The 16,524-nt window shown below is 38.8% G+C and overlaps 1 protein-coding gene across 2 annotated transcripts in view; it reads left to right on the forward strand.

Moving 5' to 3' along the window:
* The window catches only part of STK4 (serine/threonine kinase 4), a 95,041-nt gene that overhangs the window by 13,406 nt on the left and 65,111 nt on the right, over positions 1 to 16,524 (forward strand). For both annotated transcript variants that reach the window (XM_060285119.2, XM_030843582.2), the window contains exons 3-7: positions 2,814 to 2,942; positions 5,270 to 5,384; positions 9,166 to 9,330; positions 12,990 to 13,157; positions 15,491 to 15,628. In XM_060285119.2, the coding sequence (XP_060141102.1) occupies positions 2,926 to 2,942; positions 5,270 to 5,384; positions 9,166 to 9,330; positions 12,990 to 13,157; positions 15,491 to 15,628 (603 nt within the window). In that variant the 5' untranslated portion in view covers positions 2,814 to 2,925. The remainder of the gene's footprint in view (positions 1 to 2,813; positions 2,943 to 5,269; positions 5,385 to 9,165; positions 9,331 to 12,989; positions 13,158 to 15,490; positions 15,629 to 16,524) is intronic.

Consider the following 16,524-nt stretch of genomic DNA (forward strand, 5'->3'; position numbering starts at 1 on the left):
CTTGTCCTTGTCGGGAGATTGTGGATGGGCTTCCTGTATGGAGTTGTGGTATCATTTGCCTGTGGCCTGGGGGAAAAGCAGAGGGACTGGCCTGACTATAGGAACTGGGCCTGGACTGTATTCAGGTATGGTGTCTTGAGGGGCAAAACCCCTAAATCCTAGTGCAAGACCTGGTTTAAATTGTACAGCCTAGATGACTGAGCTAGGGGAACCATGAAACCATCCTGACATCATGAAACACTCATGACAGTGAGCACTGTGTAGAGAAGAATCATTCAAAATAAAAGGAAACCCATACAAGGAAATCCAGTGCCGTGAGATAATCAACAGACCTAACAAGTGGGAGAACTCCCACCCGAGGAAATAGAAATAATGGAGCCATCTGAAACAGGATTTAACGTTTGTTTACGATTTTCAAAAAGGTAAAAGGAGGGAATAACATCCTTAAAAGGAGAACACGAAATTATTAACATGAACAACCCCATGAAAAAGAAAAAGTTGGGAATCTTGACAATGAAAACTACAATAATTGAAGTTCTAGAGCCCAATAAATTGGATAAACAGTCAACTAGACAAGCTGAAGAGAGAATTTGTGAATTGAAAGCTAGAAGTGAGACTGATCACCAAATGCAGGACAAAAATATAGTGTTGGAAACTAGGAAGACAGCATGGATTGAGGAGGTCCAATATAGGTCCAATAGGAGCTCTAGAAGGAGATTAGAAGTAATAGAGAGGAAATAAAGAGATAATACTAAGAATTGTCCAGACTTGAATAAAGCCTTCAGATTGAAGAAGCTTATGGAGTGCCAAATAAATCAACTTCTAGTTATAGTAAAATTACAGAATGTTAAGGATAAAGAGAAATCTGAAAAGCTACAGAAAGAGAGATTACCCATGAAAAATGATAACCTGATGACAACTGACTTCTTTACAGCAATAGAAGATGAAAAACTACAGTAAACGAGCTGAGGGAAAGCTATTGTCAAAGAATTCTATATCCAGAAAAACTCGTTCCAGAATGAGGGTGAAATAAAGACCTTTTCACATGTATGGGACCTAGGGTATCAAGAATAACTTTGGATGAAGTTACAGAATACCCAACTAACAGTGGCTAACCAATAAGAGCATTTAATAACTAAGTAGCAAAAAATCGGGGTGAAAGATTCCAGAATGGCTAACTGGCTTGATAATGGTTTAGCATTTGTGTAATTCTCATAGTCTCAAGATGGCCATGTTAGTTTCAAGCATCATGCCTCACATGACAGTAACCAAAGCAGGAAAGGAAGTGGCAGGTGAAAATGGGCCACCTTGTTTGCTTCTCTCTTACCAGGGAGGAAAGTTTTTCCTAGAGACCCTTCAGAAGAATTCCCCTTAAATTTCATTGGCTGGAACTAGGTCATATGCTTACTACTAGTTCAGTCACTGGCCAAAGGGGATAGAAATCCTGCAACTGGCTTGTACCACCATGCTTTAGCCCCAGGGACCAAGCATTTGCCACCCTCACAAGTCAGGGCGTTATCGTATCAAGGAAGAAGGGTCAGTGGTTGGATCTTCCACACATGGTCAGCAGTTGCCTTTCCCTGGCAAAAAAAAATGTTTTAGGTAACACTTAAGTATCATTATACTAGCTTTGCCAATATAAGGGATTCTGATGGAATGGAAATTTTTTGTGTGTGCTCTACATAGATTTTTTTAAAAAGTTTTCTGTGACTTTCACATTGAAACAATCCTTGAGCGTCATTTTGTTAGCTAGAGCACTCAGCTACTTTGATGTATTAGGTGGCACTGTTATGATCTTTTTTTTCACGAAGACAGTATGAAGAAACAGGTGTGTTTGGGAAATATGAAAGAATTTACTCATTATTTCCCTGACAGCCATCCAGAATTGCAGTGAAAATGTAATCTATGCAAGATGATATCTCATTTAACCATCACAATTGTCTCGTAGTAGTATTGTCATTTTATAGATGAGAAAATTGAGGCACAAGGTTAATAATATGTCTGTAAATGAGAGCTGATATCTAGTGGCGGTAGGACTCCAATCCTGGGTCTTTAGATTCTAAATCTACTGTTCTTTTAGCCCCCAAATTGAATAGCTACATAACCTTTTATTTATCTTGATAATAAACTCGTAAGGGAAGATAGAGCAAAAGGCAAAAAGAATTTGTATGTGCTCTGTTCACCTGATACTAGCATTTAAGAGGCTTACATTTTTAGTTTCCTTAATGTTTTAAGTATTATTGCAAATAGGAGGAGAAAGGACTAAAAGACCTCATGGTACTAGAATGAGTGCAAGAAAACCAAGACCCCCATTTTTGTACCCCAGTACAGATGTGGAAAGAATCTAGGCTTTGTATTCTGACAGACCTAGATTCATATCCTGGAATGACTACTTATTTATCACTTATGTGACCTTGGGCAAGTCATGTAACCTCTCTGAGCCTTTTCACATTTGCCTGTAAAATAGGGATGATGACCCCTTCATGACCCCCTTTTTTGTAAGGATGAACCTCAGATGATGCAATTTCTGGCAGACATCAGACATGGTAGCTACTCTATCACTGTTATTTCCTACTAATACATTCAGTAAAATTTAAATGTGAAGTTTCTAAGATGCCATTTTGTGGTAAGTTCTCTTAAGGACAGTTTTTCCCTGAAGTACTTTAGCTGTCTCAATTTTGCAGGTGTAGCTAAGTATATATGTCTTGGGCATGTAGGGATATAAATTAGAATGGGGAGTTGCTTGTGTTTTACCACTTTTTATCTCTTGGCTTGCTTTGACTTTGTAAATGTTCTCCTTCCCCCAATTATAGGTCCTATGGCAGCGTGTACAAAGCTATTCATAAAGAGACAGGTCAGATTGTTGCTATTAAGCAAGTTCCTGTGGAGTCAGACCTGCAGGAGATAATCAAAGAAATCTCTATAATGCAGCAATGTGACAGGTAAAGGCATCCGGTGTTATTTTGGAGATAACATGGTTTCGAATATACTGTGATTATATTTAGAGTTTGACGCCTAGAATTGCATTTACTTAGATATTTTGCAAACGGAAGAGTTTAGTGGAATCACTACGAATGTTCTTTTCAGAAAAAAAAATGATGAAAAAGTTTCTGTGTTTCAGCAGCTAAACTTTCAGAGTTTCTGTTTTTGCATTGTTTTGTTTTGTTTCAGTTTAGCCCTTTTCAAAACTAGGAAGAAGAGGCAAAGAGGCAGAAGGTGGTGGTGGCTAGCCTTTTTTTTTTTTGATAATGATCTCTCTTACTTCCTATTGAGAAAACATTTCTACAGAGACAGCTAAGAAGAGAGAATTCAAATGGTTTTCGCTCCAGAAACCTTAGAATAGCAAATGGACCTATAAAAAGAGAATACTTATTTATGTATTACTGTTCTGTTCCTTCCTTCACAATTTTAAGAAATGGTTCCAGCTGAGAGTAGTTAAGTATTTTATTTTTGAGGAACTAAGATTTGTCAAATGCTGCAAGCAGGAAGTTGGGCCAGCAGGTGACCGCAGAAAAGCACGTGGTTTGCCCTGAAGCTCCATGACAACATGGGAGGTCACTGTGGTGGAGCAGGCTTCCTCAGTTTCGATTGGCGAGAAACACAAACTGAAGGGCAGTGGCAGCTCTAGGGAGTTGAAAGGAGAATGAGAAAGTCTTGCAGCTCGAGGCTGCCTTCATCTTTCTGAAGCTCTTTTGGTCCGCAGATCAACTCAGTACCTCCTGTTTGTAAAGCTTGTACCTTAAGGCAGGTGGGGCTACTTGCTAGGCATTTTGCCCAGGAGCCCTTAAGTCTTGTAGACTTGTGAATGCAATCACTTCTCTTCTCCCTCCCTCCCTTTCTTTTTTTCTTTATACTTTTGTGGTTACTTTGTACTGGCTAAAACCCTCCTATTTCTTGATTGGAGGCACCAGAGTAAGGTAGCAGTTTTTCTTTGCCTCTTGCATAAGATATATTACAGGAGCTCTTTCCAGTGGGCAAATTGGAACTTTGCCACTTTTGATAGATTGTGTAAGAGCTGTGTTCCAAACAGGGTGTGCAAATGTGTCTAATTAAAGATGAGGGATTTCAAAGAGCCTACTCTGTGCTAAGAAATACAAAGAGATACAGGGCAGAGTGCTGACCCTCTTAGAGTTTATAGACTTTAATTGGACAGGACAGGCTTATAGATGAACAGGAGAATCTAGTCGACAATACAAGATTGTATAGGACATACTCCAGCAGTGTACCTGACAGTAATTGCCTTGTAGAGGCATTAAATACTATAGAAATTCAGGGAAGGGAGAGCAGGTGTAGTGATCTGTATCTTAAGAGGTTTATTCATCCATTTCTTCATTAATATTCATTTTGTGTATGTGTATATTTTTTTCCCTGCTGTCCTTGTCATTGGCATGTTTCCCAAGGATGAAGGGGCGTTTGAAATTTTGAGAGTTAATGCAGCTGAGTTGGTTTTAGCATCTTCCGTTACTATGTTATGCAATATTATTTAGCCCTGATAATGATCTAGCTAAAGCTGGTAGCTTCAGAGGACAGATTATTTCATTTTAAAGGGATTTTGACATTTTTCTGAAATCTGTCTTCAAGACCCAAACTTTCAAGTCTGATTCTGAATATTTTTCCTTTACAATAGATTGTAGTATGATTTTATTTTTTTCCTTGTTACAAAGTATATGTGACTTCTTGGAAAAACGCAAATAAAAAAAGAAAGGAAACCACTTTTCTCTTTGGAGAGAGAATCGTTGTTAAATACTACTTGGTGTACATATCCTTCCATATCTCTTTTTGGAGTTTCACCGTGCTTGCTATTATGTAACCTGCGTTTTTGTTTGTTTGTTTTTTGGTAAACAGAGTGTCGTCTCGTATTATCAAGTATTCTTCTATAACGTTTTCCATGGATTCATGGTTGTTGCATTAAACGGATATATCATTATTTCTTAGAGAAACTTCCTAATGTCAGACATTTAGATGGTATCTGAATTTTCACTTTTATAGACAGTACTGTGATGTTACCTATTTCTTTTTGAACATCTGTAATTTTCTTAGGATGAATTGCAGACTTACAACTGCTGGGTTGAGACCCACACAATTTTTGCACTATTATTGCCCTCCAGAAATCTGTACTGTTTTACATTCTCATCAAGAGGGTGCGTGTTTTAACCTTAAATATGAATAATTGACCTCTTGAGCTGAGAAATTAATTTTCATGTATTTAACATCATGAATTCATAGTGATGTTTGAAGGCTGCTCCACTAACTCATTGTCTCTCTCTAGCCCTCACGTAGTCAAATACTATGGCAGTTACTTTAAGAACACAGACTTGTGGATTGTGATGGAGTACTGTGGGGCTGGTTCTGTGTCTGATATCATTCGATTACGAAATAAAACGGTAAGTTCACCTTCTGGAATAGTAGGTATTTCCCCCTTTCCATGGTTCTTTCCCCCTCTGCTTTTTTTTTTGTTTGTTTTTGTTTTTGTTTTGTTTTTGCGGTACGCGGGCCTCCACTGTTGTGGCCTCTCCCGTTGCGGAGCGCAGGCTCAGCGGCCATGGCTCACGGGCCCAGCCGCTCCGCGGCATGTGGGATCTTCCCGGACCGGGGCACAAACCCGTGTCCCCTACATCGGCAGGCGGACTCTCAACCACTGCGCCACCAGGGAAGCCCCCGCCTCTGCTTTTTGATGTCGCTTAAATGTGGCAATTTTGATACCAACCAACCCAGTCCAGTGAAGTGCTTTGCTTATTTCTAACTGGGGACAAAAATGACAATCAAATCTTGGTTAAGCAATGAGTTCTGAGTGTTTAAATTTGGTTGGGTTTTCTCCTTCTACCCAGTGTGTTCACAGATTAGCTTCCTAATCAGAGAAAACTCTCTGTGAAAGATGATTTGCTGTTACTGTGATTGCTGAGAGAAAAGCTAGGAGCCATGGGTTCTAGTTTGGGTTCAGTTGCTTAAGCTCTTTGTTTATTCGTTCAGTAAGTATTTCTAGAACACTGGTCTAGGCCTTCGGGATCCAGTAGTAAATAAGACAAGGACCGTGCTCTCGTGGTAGTGCATTTTCTAGTAAGCCAACAAAAAGCAAATTAGTGGTAACCAGAGAATAAATACCAGATAGAGAGAACTGCTGTGAAGACAGGGAGTGACAATAAAGTGATAGTGGGTGCTTGGTGGGCTACTTGCGAGGAGATGGTTGAGAAACGTTTAATTGTCACTCGGGGAGGCGACATTTGAAGTAAAACGTGAATGACAAGAAGGAGCCATGAATTCTAAAAGAACATTCTAGGTAGAATGAATTTGGCACGTTTGAGTGCTGGAGAGAAGGCCACTACATGACTAGAGAGGAATAGGTAAGGGGGAAGCTGTAGGAGGTGAGGTGAGGCAGGGGGGCAGGGCTAGATTATGTTGGGTATTATTGGCGGTGATAATGAGTTTGATTTTTTTTCCATGTACAATAGGAAACAGTTGCTGGGTTCTAAGCAAGTGAGTGAGCCATCTGATATAAAAGATAACTTCTATAAACAACAAGGTCCTACTGGGTTGGCCAAAAAGTTAGGTGGGGTGTTTTTGTTTTTTTAATTTAATTTAATTTATTTTTTATACAGCAGGTTCTTATTAGTTATCTATTTTACACATATTAGTGTGTACATGTCAATCCCAATCTCCCCATTCATCACACCACCACCACTTTCCCCCCTTGGTGTCCATACGTTTGTTCTCTACATCTGAGTATCTATTTCTGCCCTGCAGACTGGTTTATCTGTACCATTTTTCTAGGTTCCACATATATGCCTTAGTATACGACTCATGTTATATTTCTGTTGGGCAGTGCTACCTTAACTGATTAACTCAGTTGGTTAGAATAAAGAGTTAGTAAGTCATGAACTTTGTTCTTTGGCCACAGAAGGTACCCCAAACTCTTGCTTGCCACTGTGCCAATAGTGTTTGCTTGGATTGTAATGAAACCTCTGTCATTTATTAGCTCTGTGACCTTTGGCACAAATTACTTGTCTGTGCTTCACCTTCCTTATCTGTGAAACGGTGATGATAATAATAGTACCTACCTCATTCGATTTTTTTTTTAATTTGTATTTATTTATTTATTTTTGGCTGTGTTGGGTCTTCATTGCTGCACGTGGGCTTTCTCTAGTTGCGGCGAGCGGGGGCTACTCTTCGTTGCGGTGCACAGGCTTCTCATTGCAGTGGCTTCTCTCATTGTGGAGCATGGACTCTAGGCGCACGGGATTCAGTAGTTGCGGCCCACGGGCTCAGTAGTTGTGGCTCATGGGCTGTAGAGCACAGGCTCAGTAGTTGTGGCACATGAGCTTAGTTGCTCCGCGGCATGTGGGATCTTCCCGGACCAGGGATCGAACCCGTGTCCCCTGCATTGGCAGGCAGATTCTCAACCACTGCACCACCGGGGAAGCCCCTCATTCGATTTTTATAAGGATTAAGTGAGATTATAAAAGTAGTGCGTAGCATAGATGAAATGCTTAATATTTTTTAGTTATTTTTAATATTATTAGCATAATGCCTGGCTCATAATAGATGCTTATTAAATATTTGGTGATTGTCTGATTGATTCTGTAATAGTTATTAAACAACATGGTTTCTTACATGCCTTACTATATCATTTGATTTTCATGGCGATCTTGAAGAAAGGTGATTCGCCTATTTTATAGGTGGAGCAACTGAGACTAAGAGACATTAGATAACTTGCTGAAGTCACACAACTAGAAAGTAGAGCCAAGAGTAAAAACTAGGTCTTTCTAATCCCAAATTGCATACTTTTTGCACCACAGCATATTCCCTTCTAAATATGAGTTGTTCGTCAGAAGGGGACTGATTGAGAGTCTGTTGATTGAGTTTGTTTAGGACTGGGGTTGGATCAGCACAAAGTCAGCATTGCACCGATCAGATATTCTGTTAGTCTCCCGCATTCTTGCTTACGTTTACTCATCATCATTCAGCAAATATTTTTTCAGGACCTACGGTGTGCTAGGTGGCTTTCTTGGTGCTAGGGATTCAATAGTAAGCAAATCAAAGACATTTTAAAATGGAGCTTATGTTTCTAATAGGGAAGATGTCACATAAATAGGTATACAGATAATGTATAGTATGTCAGGTGGTGATAATGCTGCAACGACCAATAAGTAGGATAAGGGGATAGAGAACGGTCTAGGAATGGACGGAGCTAGCAAAGGCCTCTCTGATTTTCTGATGAGGTGACATTTGGGCAGAGACAGTGAAGTAAGGGACCAACTCATCCAGAAATCTAGTTGAAGGGCACTGAAGGCAGAGAGAACAGATAAAAAGGCCCAGAAGTGGTAGTGTATTTAGAGTGTTCAAGGAATAGCAGGGTAGCCTATGTGGCTGAAACAGGATGAGCAAGGTAGAAGGTGATAGAAGATGAAGGTAGCTGGGAGCCAGATAAGGTAAGACCTTGGTGAGGACTGGCTTTAATTCTGAGTGACTTAGAAAGGCACTGGACGATTTTGAGCAGATATGGCTTATATTTTAAACGGTTCATCATGGCTGCTGTGTGGAAAATACAATGTAAAGGGTCAAGGGCAGAAGCAACAAGACCAGTTAGGAGATTATTAGAATAGTTCTGGCAGGGCATTATGGTGGCTTGGATCTGGGTGATTACAGAGGATATAGTTGCATATATTTTGAAGATAGAGAAGAGCCAAGGATGACCTCAAGGTTTTTGGCCAGAGCAACTGGAAGAATGAAATTGCCTTTTACTGAGAGAGAGATGACCATGGGAAGAATAGAGTAGGTGAGTGGGTGGTAAAGAAAGGGATAGGGTGGTGGTAAAAATAAAGAATTTGATTTTGACATGTTATGCTTGTGATGCTTGTTAGGTATTCATTTGGAGGTGTAGTGTGGGCAAATATATGCATCTGATATTTGGGGAGAGATGTGGGCTGGAAATAAAACTTTGGGAGTGGTCAGCATAGCGATGGTATTATAAGCTATCAAATGCTGTTCACACGTTGAATAAGATTGTATATTCAGCATAGCGATGGTATTATAAGCTATCAAATGCTGTTCACACGTTGAATAAGATTGTATATTCTAGGAAAGGAGTTTGGGTCTTATTTATTTTTTTCCTTTTTCAAATGTGCTGATGTAAACTAATAGCATTTTAACTTCTCATTCTTTTTTCAGTTAACAGAAGATGAAATAGCTACAATATTACAGTCAACACTTAAGGGACTGGAATACCTTCATTTTATGAGAAAAATACACCGAGATATCAAGGCAGGAAATATTTTGCTAAATACAGAAGGTCATGCCAAACTTGCAGATTTTGGGGTAGCAGGTCAGCTTACAGTAAGTAAAAATGTTACTTGTGTAGGTAACTTCCAGGTTTTTCTTGAGAAAGAGTTCCTTTTATTTATTTATTTAAAAATATAATATTTGATGTAATTGAATTGTAAAAAATTTTAAAATGTACCAATAGGTTACAAAGGAGCTGGTAGGTTATTTTAGATCCTTTCCTGGATTCAGGTCCGTAATTTAACTTTGTTTAGCTTTGATAAAGATAAAAACAAAAACAGGAAATAATGGAGTAGAAGTTTAAATTCTACTGGGCTACATCATCATATTTATAAAAGGAAGAAGAATTAAATCTAAATGGCTTTCCTTGAATAAGACAGAATGTCATCTCATTCAGCCTCCAGGTAGCAGTTGGCTTTACTGAAAACACTCTCCTCATTTGCTTCCAAAATACAGACTCTTGATTTTCCTCCTACCTCAGTAGTGCATGGCAATGAAATAAACCTTGCTTTAAAACAGGAAGTCTAAAATTATCTGATTTTGTAAAATCAGATAATATATGTAAAATATGTGTAGAAAAATAGAAGGAGTTCTGGACAGATATATACTAAAATTTGCAACAATGTTATCTGTCATTTTTCTTGGGTAGTAGAAAAATATATACATATATAGTTTATTTGTTTATAGCTGGTACTATATACAGGTTTTATTTTTAAAAATTTTAAATCTGCCTGGAACATGTTAGGGACTTTCATAGGTATTGCAACAGCACAAAAATTGCTTTGATATTTAAAAAAAACTCAGGAACTTATTCTATACTGTGATTTGTGGGCCCTTCCAAAGATTTTGTTGTTAGTACATAAGTAAACAGTACTAAACAGTATTATCTAAATTACAATCTTAATAAGGAAACCAAATTGAAAAAAAAATCTCCTGGTGCTGTGTAAAAGATACTACAATTTAAAATATCAATTGCATTTAGTAACTGAGACTTTTTCCACAGAAATAGAAAATAACAATTTAAAATTCATATGGAACCACAAAAAGCCCCAAATAGCCAAAGCAGTCCTGAGAAAGGAGAACAAAGCTGGAGGTTTCACACTTTTTGATTGCAAACTCTATTACAAAGCTAAAGTAATCAAAACAGTATGGTATTGGAATAAAAATAGACACATAGACCAATGAAAGAGAATCGAGAGCCCAGAAATAAACTCATGTTTATACGGTCAACTAATATTTGACAACGGAGCCAAGAATGCTCAGTGGGAAAAGACGGTCTCTCCAATAAATGATCTTGGGAAAACTAGATATTCATATGCAAAAGAATGAAACTGGACCCCTTTCTTACACCACTCACAAAAATTAACTCAAAATGGATTAAAAACCCTAAATATGAGGCCTGAAACCCAAAAACTCCTAGAAGAAAGCATAGGGAAAATGCTCCTCGGCATTGGTCTTGGCAGTGATTTTTTGGATATGAGAGTAAAAGCACAAACAGTGGGACGTCATTGAGATTTTGGTTGGGATTGAATTGAATTGTGTTGAGGTTGTGTTGAATCGTAAATCAATTTGGAAAATATTGCCATCTTCATGATGTTATGCTTTAAAAGTCCTTTTCTGCTTCAACATTGTATAGCTATTCATCTATACTTTCCTTTAGTACTTTTTGGATTTTGTTCTTTGTATTTAAATTTTCATCCTATTTGAACTTACTTTGGTGAAAGCATAAGGTAGGAATTTAAGTGTAGAATCTTACAAATGAATAGACAGTTGCCCAGTGCTTTTTCCCCCCCATAATCTATCCTTTGCTTGCTGATTTAAAAATGATGTTTTAATCATATCTTCAAATTATACATTTATATACATATAGGGGTGTGTGTGTGTTTCTATACCATAATCTGTTTCTGGACTTAATATTTTCCATTGCTATGCTGCTATACTAATATAACTTTGTAATACAGATCTAGTTAGGTTAGTGTCTACTTATTACTCTTAATGTTCAAAAAACGTTTAGTTATCCAGATATCCATTTCTAACTGGAAATAAACCTTGACAACAACATTGACTGTCACCACTTGAATGGTGCAAATTTGAAGTTTCAGAGCAAAGGAAATGACTTAAGCAGTAAGTTAGTTCCTCTGTTAAATTTTTACATAGGACTGACAAAGTGAGATCAATTTAAAAATATTACCTGTTGTTTGCTCCTGACTGGCATGACCTAACTTAAGTGATAGACATTTTAGAAGGAACATGGGTGATGATGATGGGAAGTTCTGTTGTCTATTTAGTTCTGTTTAAAATCCTTCTCTTCCTAAAACACAGGAATTCTAGAAAGGTTCTCTTTCATTAGGGCCATGCTATTCTGGGAAAGTATGCAAGTAGTTATTTGCCCATGTGTACTATATTCATATATTATTTAAGCCCCAAAGTAAGACTATATATATATACAGTATAATATTATATAAAATATATATATATTATAAAAAAGAAAATCATATTTGTACTATATGTACACACATATTTTCTCTTTTTTAAATTTTCTCTTTTTAAAATTTCCTGATTGCACATGTAATATACACTCACATAATCCAGCTGAGTGTTACAAAAGTATACGGGATGGAAAGTAAAAGTCTTTTGTAATTCTGTCTCCTAGATATGACTCTTGTTAATAGTTTGGTGTATATTACTTGGAGATTTTTTTTTCTATCCATATAACAGCAATGTTTATTATTATTGGTTGTTGTTTTATTGTTGTTTTGATCATTGTTTTTCTTTTACAAAGACAAGGCTGTATTATATATAATTTTGAACGTAAGTTTTTTGCTTCACAATGTGTCTTGTACATTTTTTCCATGTCAGAAAAGTGTATCTAGGTCCTTTTTTTCCATTGTATGGATATGTATTATATTTAACTTACTTCCTTTAGTTGGAAGTAAGTTGTGTTGTTTCCTTTTCTTTTTTCTCCCCCTTCTATTACAAATATTTCTACAGTACTTGTGCATATATCTTGGGGTACTTACATATAGGATACATTTCTAGAAATAGATTTGAATCAAAGGATATGGACATATAAAGTTAATAAATATTGCCAAGTTGCATACTAAAACATTGTATCAGTTTATGCTCCTATAACATTGTATTTTAGTGCCTGTATTTTAATCTATGCTATTATCAGCAATAGTTAATAGTAATCAATCTCATTTTAGTGTTTCATTAATTGATTATTATTTTTTAAATTAATTAATTAATTAATTTATCTTTGGCTGTGTTGGGTCTTCGTTTCTGTGCAAGGGCTTTCTCTAGTTGTGGCAAGTGGGGGCCACTCTTCATCACGGTGTGCAGGCCTCTCACTATCGCGACCTCTCTTGCTGCGGAGCACAGGCTCAGTAGTTGTGGCTCACGGGCCTAGTTGCTCCACGGTATGTGGGATCTTCCCAGACCAGGGCTCAAACCCGTGTCCCCTGCATTAGCAGGCAGATTCTCAACCACTGCACCACCAGGGAAGCTCGATTGATTATTTTTTGTGTTTTAATAATTGATTGAGAATCTTTTATGTTTCTATGTCATTCGAATTTCTTTTGTGACTTGATCAGTCATGCTTGAGTATGGTTTGTGTATGTATTTCAAGTCTAAGACATTTCTTATTGCTGGAAGGGACTCTTTTTCTCAACAGTTTTATTGCTTAGTGTTGATCTCTCTCCTTTCTATTTTAGGATACCATGGCCAAGCGAAATACAGTGATAGGAACACCATTTTGGATGGCTCCGGAAGTGATTCAGGAAATTGGGTACAACTGTGTGGCAGACATCTGGTCGTTGGGAATAACAGCCATAGAAATGGCTGAAGGAAAGCCCCCATATGCCGATATCCATCCTATGAGGGTAAGGAAATGGACAGAAAACCAGTGGGGTGGTTAGTTACCGGTGATCATTAGAAACTTAGTTAAATGACTTACTTGGTTGGGTACCAAACAATAAATGAATTAATTGTAAATAATTGATAAGTGTCAGTCTAGACTCCAGGTGATGATACAATTCCACTAGTTGTAGTCACTAATGAAGTCAAGTGTAATCCACCCCTCTCCATTCTAGAGGTTGTGTATTAGTAGCCCTCTGGTAGGACGTGGGCCAGGACATGCGTGGTTGACTTGTGCAGTGTGTATGTTTTTAATAGTTCAGGTGCTCACAGTTTAACATAACAACACTAACTGGAGCTGAGCAGCAGTCCTCTCCTTTATACGGGGCATGGTCTTTCCACTTTATCAGTCTCCATGATTCTCTATTCGCCAAGTATCACTTACTGCGGTGTTTTCTCTAATGTTTTTTATAGTAGTATTAAGAGGAAAGTGGACTATTTTTTTAAACTTATGTCCCTGACACCCAGTCTGATTCATTTGTTGTCTTTTTCCTGCCTGACCCTTATAGGTATTTACATGTATAAGTTCTGAGGCTCTGTACTCTCCAACTTCCATCCACCTTTAGACTATGAAGGGCCCGTAGGTTCAGTCTCCATTGAAACTCCTTCAGTGTAGCTACGCTAAGCAGTTTCCAGGCTTTCCCCACCCCTAGAACCCCTCACGATAGCACTGTTACAATACTTTGACCCTACCTTCTTCAGCGGCTCCGTAGTCTTCTCCATACCGTCCAACTCAGCCCCTCCTCTCTTCTGATTAAATAGTCCTTCTATTAATAGACTTAACAGTTATTTATTTATTAAAATTTATTTTATTTATTTATTTATTTTTGGCTGCATTGGGTCTTTGTTGCTGCGCACAGGCTTTCTCTAGTTGCAGCGAGTGGGGGCTACTCTTTGTTGCGGTGCACGGGCTTCTCATTGCAGTGGTTTCTCTTGTTGCGGAGCACAGGCTCTAGGCACGTGGGCTTCAGTAGTTGTGGCACGTGGGCTCATTAGTTGTGGCTCGCGGGCTGTAGAGCACAGGATTAGTAGTTGTGGCGCGTGGGCTTAGTTGCTCCATGGCATGTGGGCTCTTCCTGGACCAGGGCTCGAACCCGTGTCGCCTGCATTGGCAGGTGGATTCTTAACCACGGCGCCACCAGGGAAGCCCCCAGTTTTTAAAAAAGTATTCATGTGCCCAAAGATAAGCTCCTGTCTTTTTGGGGGGGCAGAAGTGGAGAAGGGTGGGAAGATTTACTCGTTATATTTTCAGATTTAAAGAATATAATTTAAGCTGATTATTGCAAAGAGTTTTATGGGTTTTTGTTTGTTTTTAATTAATTAATTTATTTATTTTTGGCTGTGTTGGGTCTTCATTTCTGTGCGAGGGCTCTCTCTAGTTGCGGCGAGCGGGGGCCACTCTTCATTGCGGTGTGCGGGCCTCTCACTATCATGGCCTCTCTTGTTGCGGAGCACAGGCTCCAGATGCGCAGGCTCAGTAGTTGTGGCTCACGGGCCTAGTTGCTCCGTGGCATGTGAGATCCTCCCAGACCAGGGCTCGAACCCGTGTCCCCTGCATTGGCAGGCAAACTCTCAACCACTGCGCCGCCAGGGAAGCCCCAAGAGTTTTATGTTTTTAAAAAACTGTACCTCTTTTATTGGAAACTTAATAAATAATACAGACATACCTCATTTCATTGTGCTTCACTCTGTTGAGTTTTTGACAAATTGAAGGTTTGTGGCAACCCTGTGTTGAGAAAGTCTATCAGTGCCATTTTTCTTTTTCTTTTTTTTTAAAGACTATTTTTAAAAATTAATTAGTTTATTTGTTTGGCTGAGTTGGGTCTTAGTTGCGGCATGTGAGCTCTTCGTTGCAGCGTGCGGGCTTCTCTCTAGTTGTGACACGCAGCCCTAGGGCACGCGGGCTCAGTAATTGCGGCGTGTGGGCTTAGTTGCCCCGCAGCATGTGGGATCTTAGTTCCCTGACCAGGGACCGAATCCACGTCCCCTGCATTGGAAGGCGGATCCTTAACCACTGGACCACCAAGGAAGTCCCTATCAGCGCCATTTTTCCAACAGCATTTGCTCACTTTGTGTCTCTGTGTCACATTTTGGTAATTCTCGCAGTATTTCAAACATTTTCACTATTATTATATTTGTTATAGTGATCTACTTTGAGATACCTGGATTTTTGTTGTAATTTGGATGTGCTTTAGTGGAGAAGAGAAAAATCATTTTATCAAACTCCAAATGTATTTCCAGTCATATTTTTATTGGAGCATCACTTTTATTTTGCCAATTTTTTTTTTTTTTAAACTAGGCAATCTTCATGATTCCTACCAACCCACCTCCCACATTCCGAAAGCCAGAATTGTGGTCAGATAGCTTCATGGATTTTGTGAAGCAGTGTCTCATAAAGAGCCCTGAGCAGAGAGCCACAGCCACTCAACTCCTACAGGTATGAATCACCCTGGGGTGCTGCCTCTTCCTGTTTCATTCACAGGCTGACCAAAAGATGCTGTTAACCCACCTACATGGAGATGGTAAAGAGGTATAAAATATTCCCTTTGAATGTAACTGCTTAGAAAAGACATAGAGGATAAAGTTAAATCATTGAACAAGATAATAAGAAAATACAGGGCTCTATGGGATTAGAGAACAGGAACTGACATTTATTGAGCACCTACTGTGTGCTAGATACTTTGCATGTTATGCCATTTAATCATCACATACACCCTGTGAGAGAGGGGTATTAATTTACTTTTATAGGTGAGAAAATGAAGATTTAGAGAGTTAACTCATTTAGAGCCACTTAGCTGGTAAACAGCGAAGCCAGGATTAGAACCTAAGTCTTTTTGATCCCAAAGCAGGAGTTCCATTAAAGATACCCAGTTCTGACAGAGAACTGGGATCAATGGTAGGTGCTGTTGTAGCTCAGCGTGGAAAGAGGCCACTTTGGACTAAAGATACCAGGACTGCTTTCCTGGAGGAGGTAACCTGTGTGCTTGGGCCTTGAAGGATGGGTGGGGTTTGGCAGGCAGTGTGCTTAATAGTTAGGAGCTTGGGTTCTGGAGCCTGTCCTGGGACTTGAATCATAGCTCCCTGTTTGCTAGCTCTATGACCTTGGGCAAGTAACATAACCTCTCTGTTACTTTAGTTTTCTTATCTATACAGTGGAGATCAAGTACCTGCCCCATAGTTGGTTGTGAAGATTAAGTGATATAATGTGTATGACTTTGAACAATGCTCTACACATATTAAAGGTAGTATATAATGGATTCGACAAATACCTGCTATTATTACTGAGCTAGGCCAATGGTTTTCAGTCATGTCAGATCCAATGCCCCCTTTTTA

Source organism: Globicephala melas, chromosome 15, assembly GCF_963455315.2.
Source record: "Globicephala melas chromosome 15, mGloMel1.2, whole genome shotgun sequence".
Lineage (NCBI taxonomy): Eukaryota > Metazoa > Chordata > Mammalia > Artiodactyla > Delphinidae > Globicephala > Globicephala melas.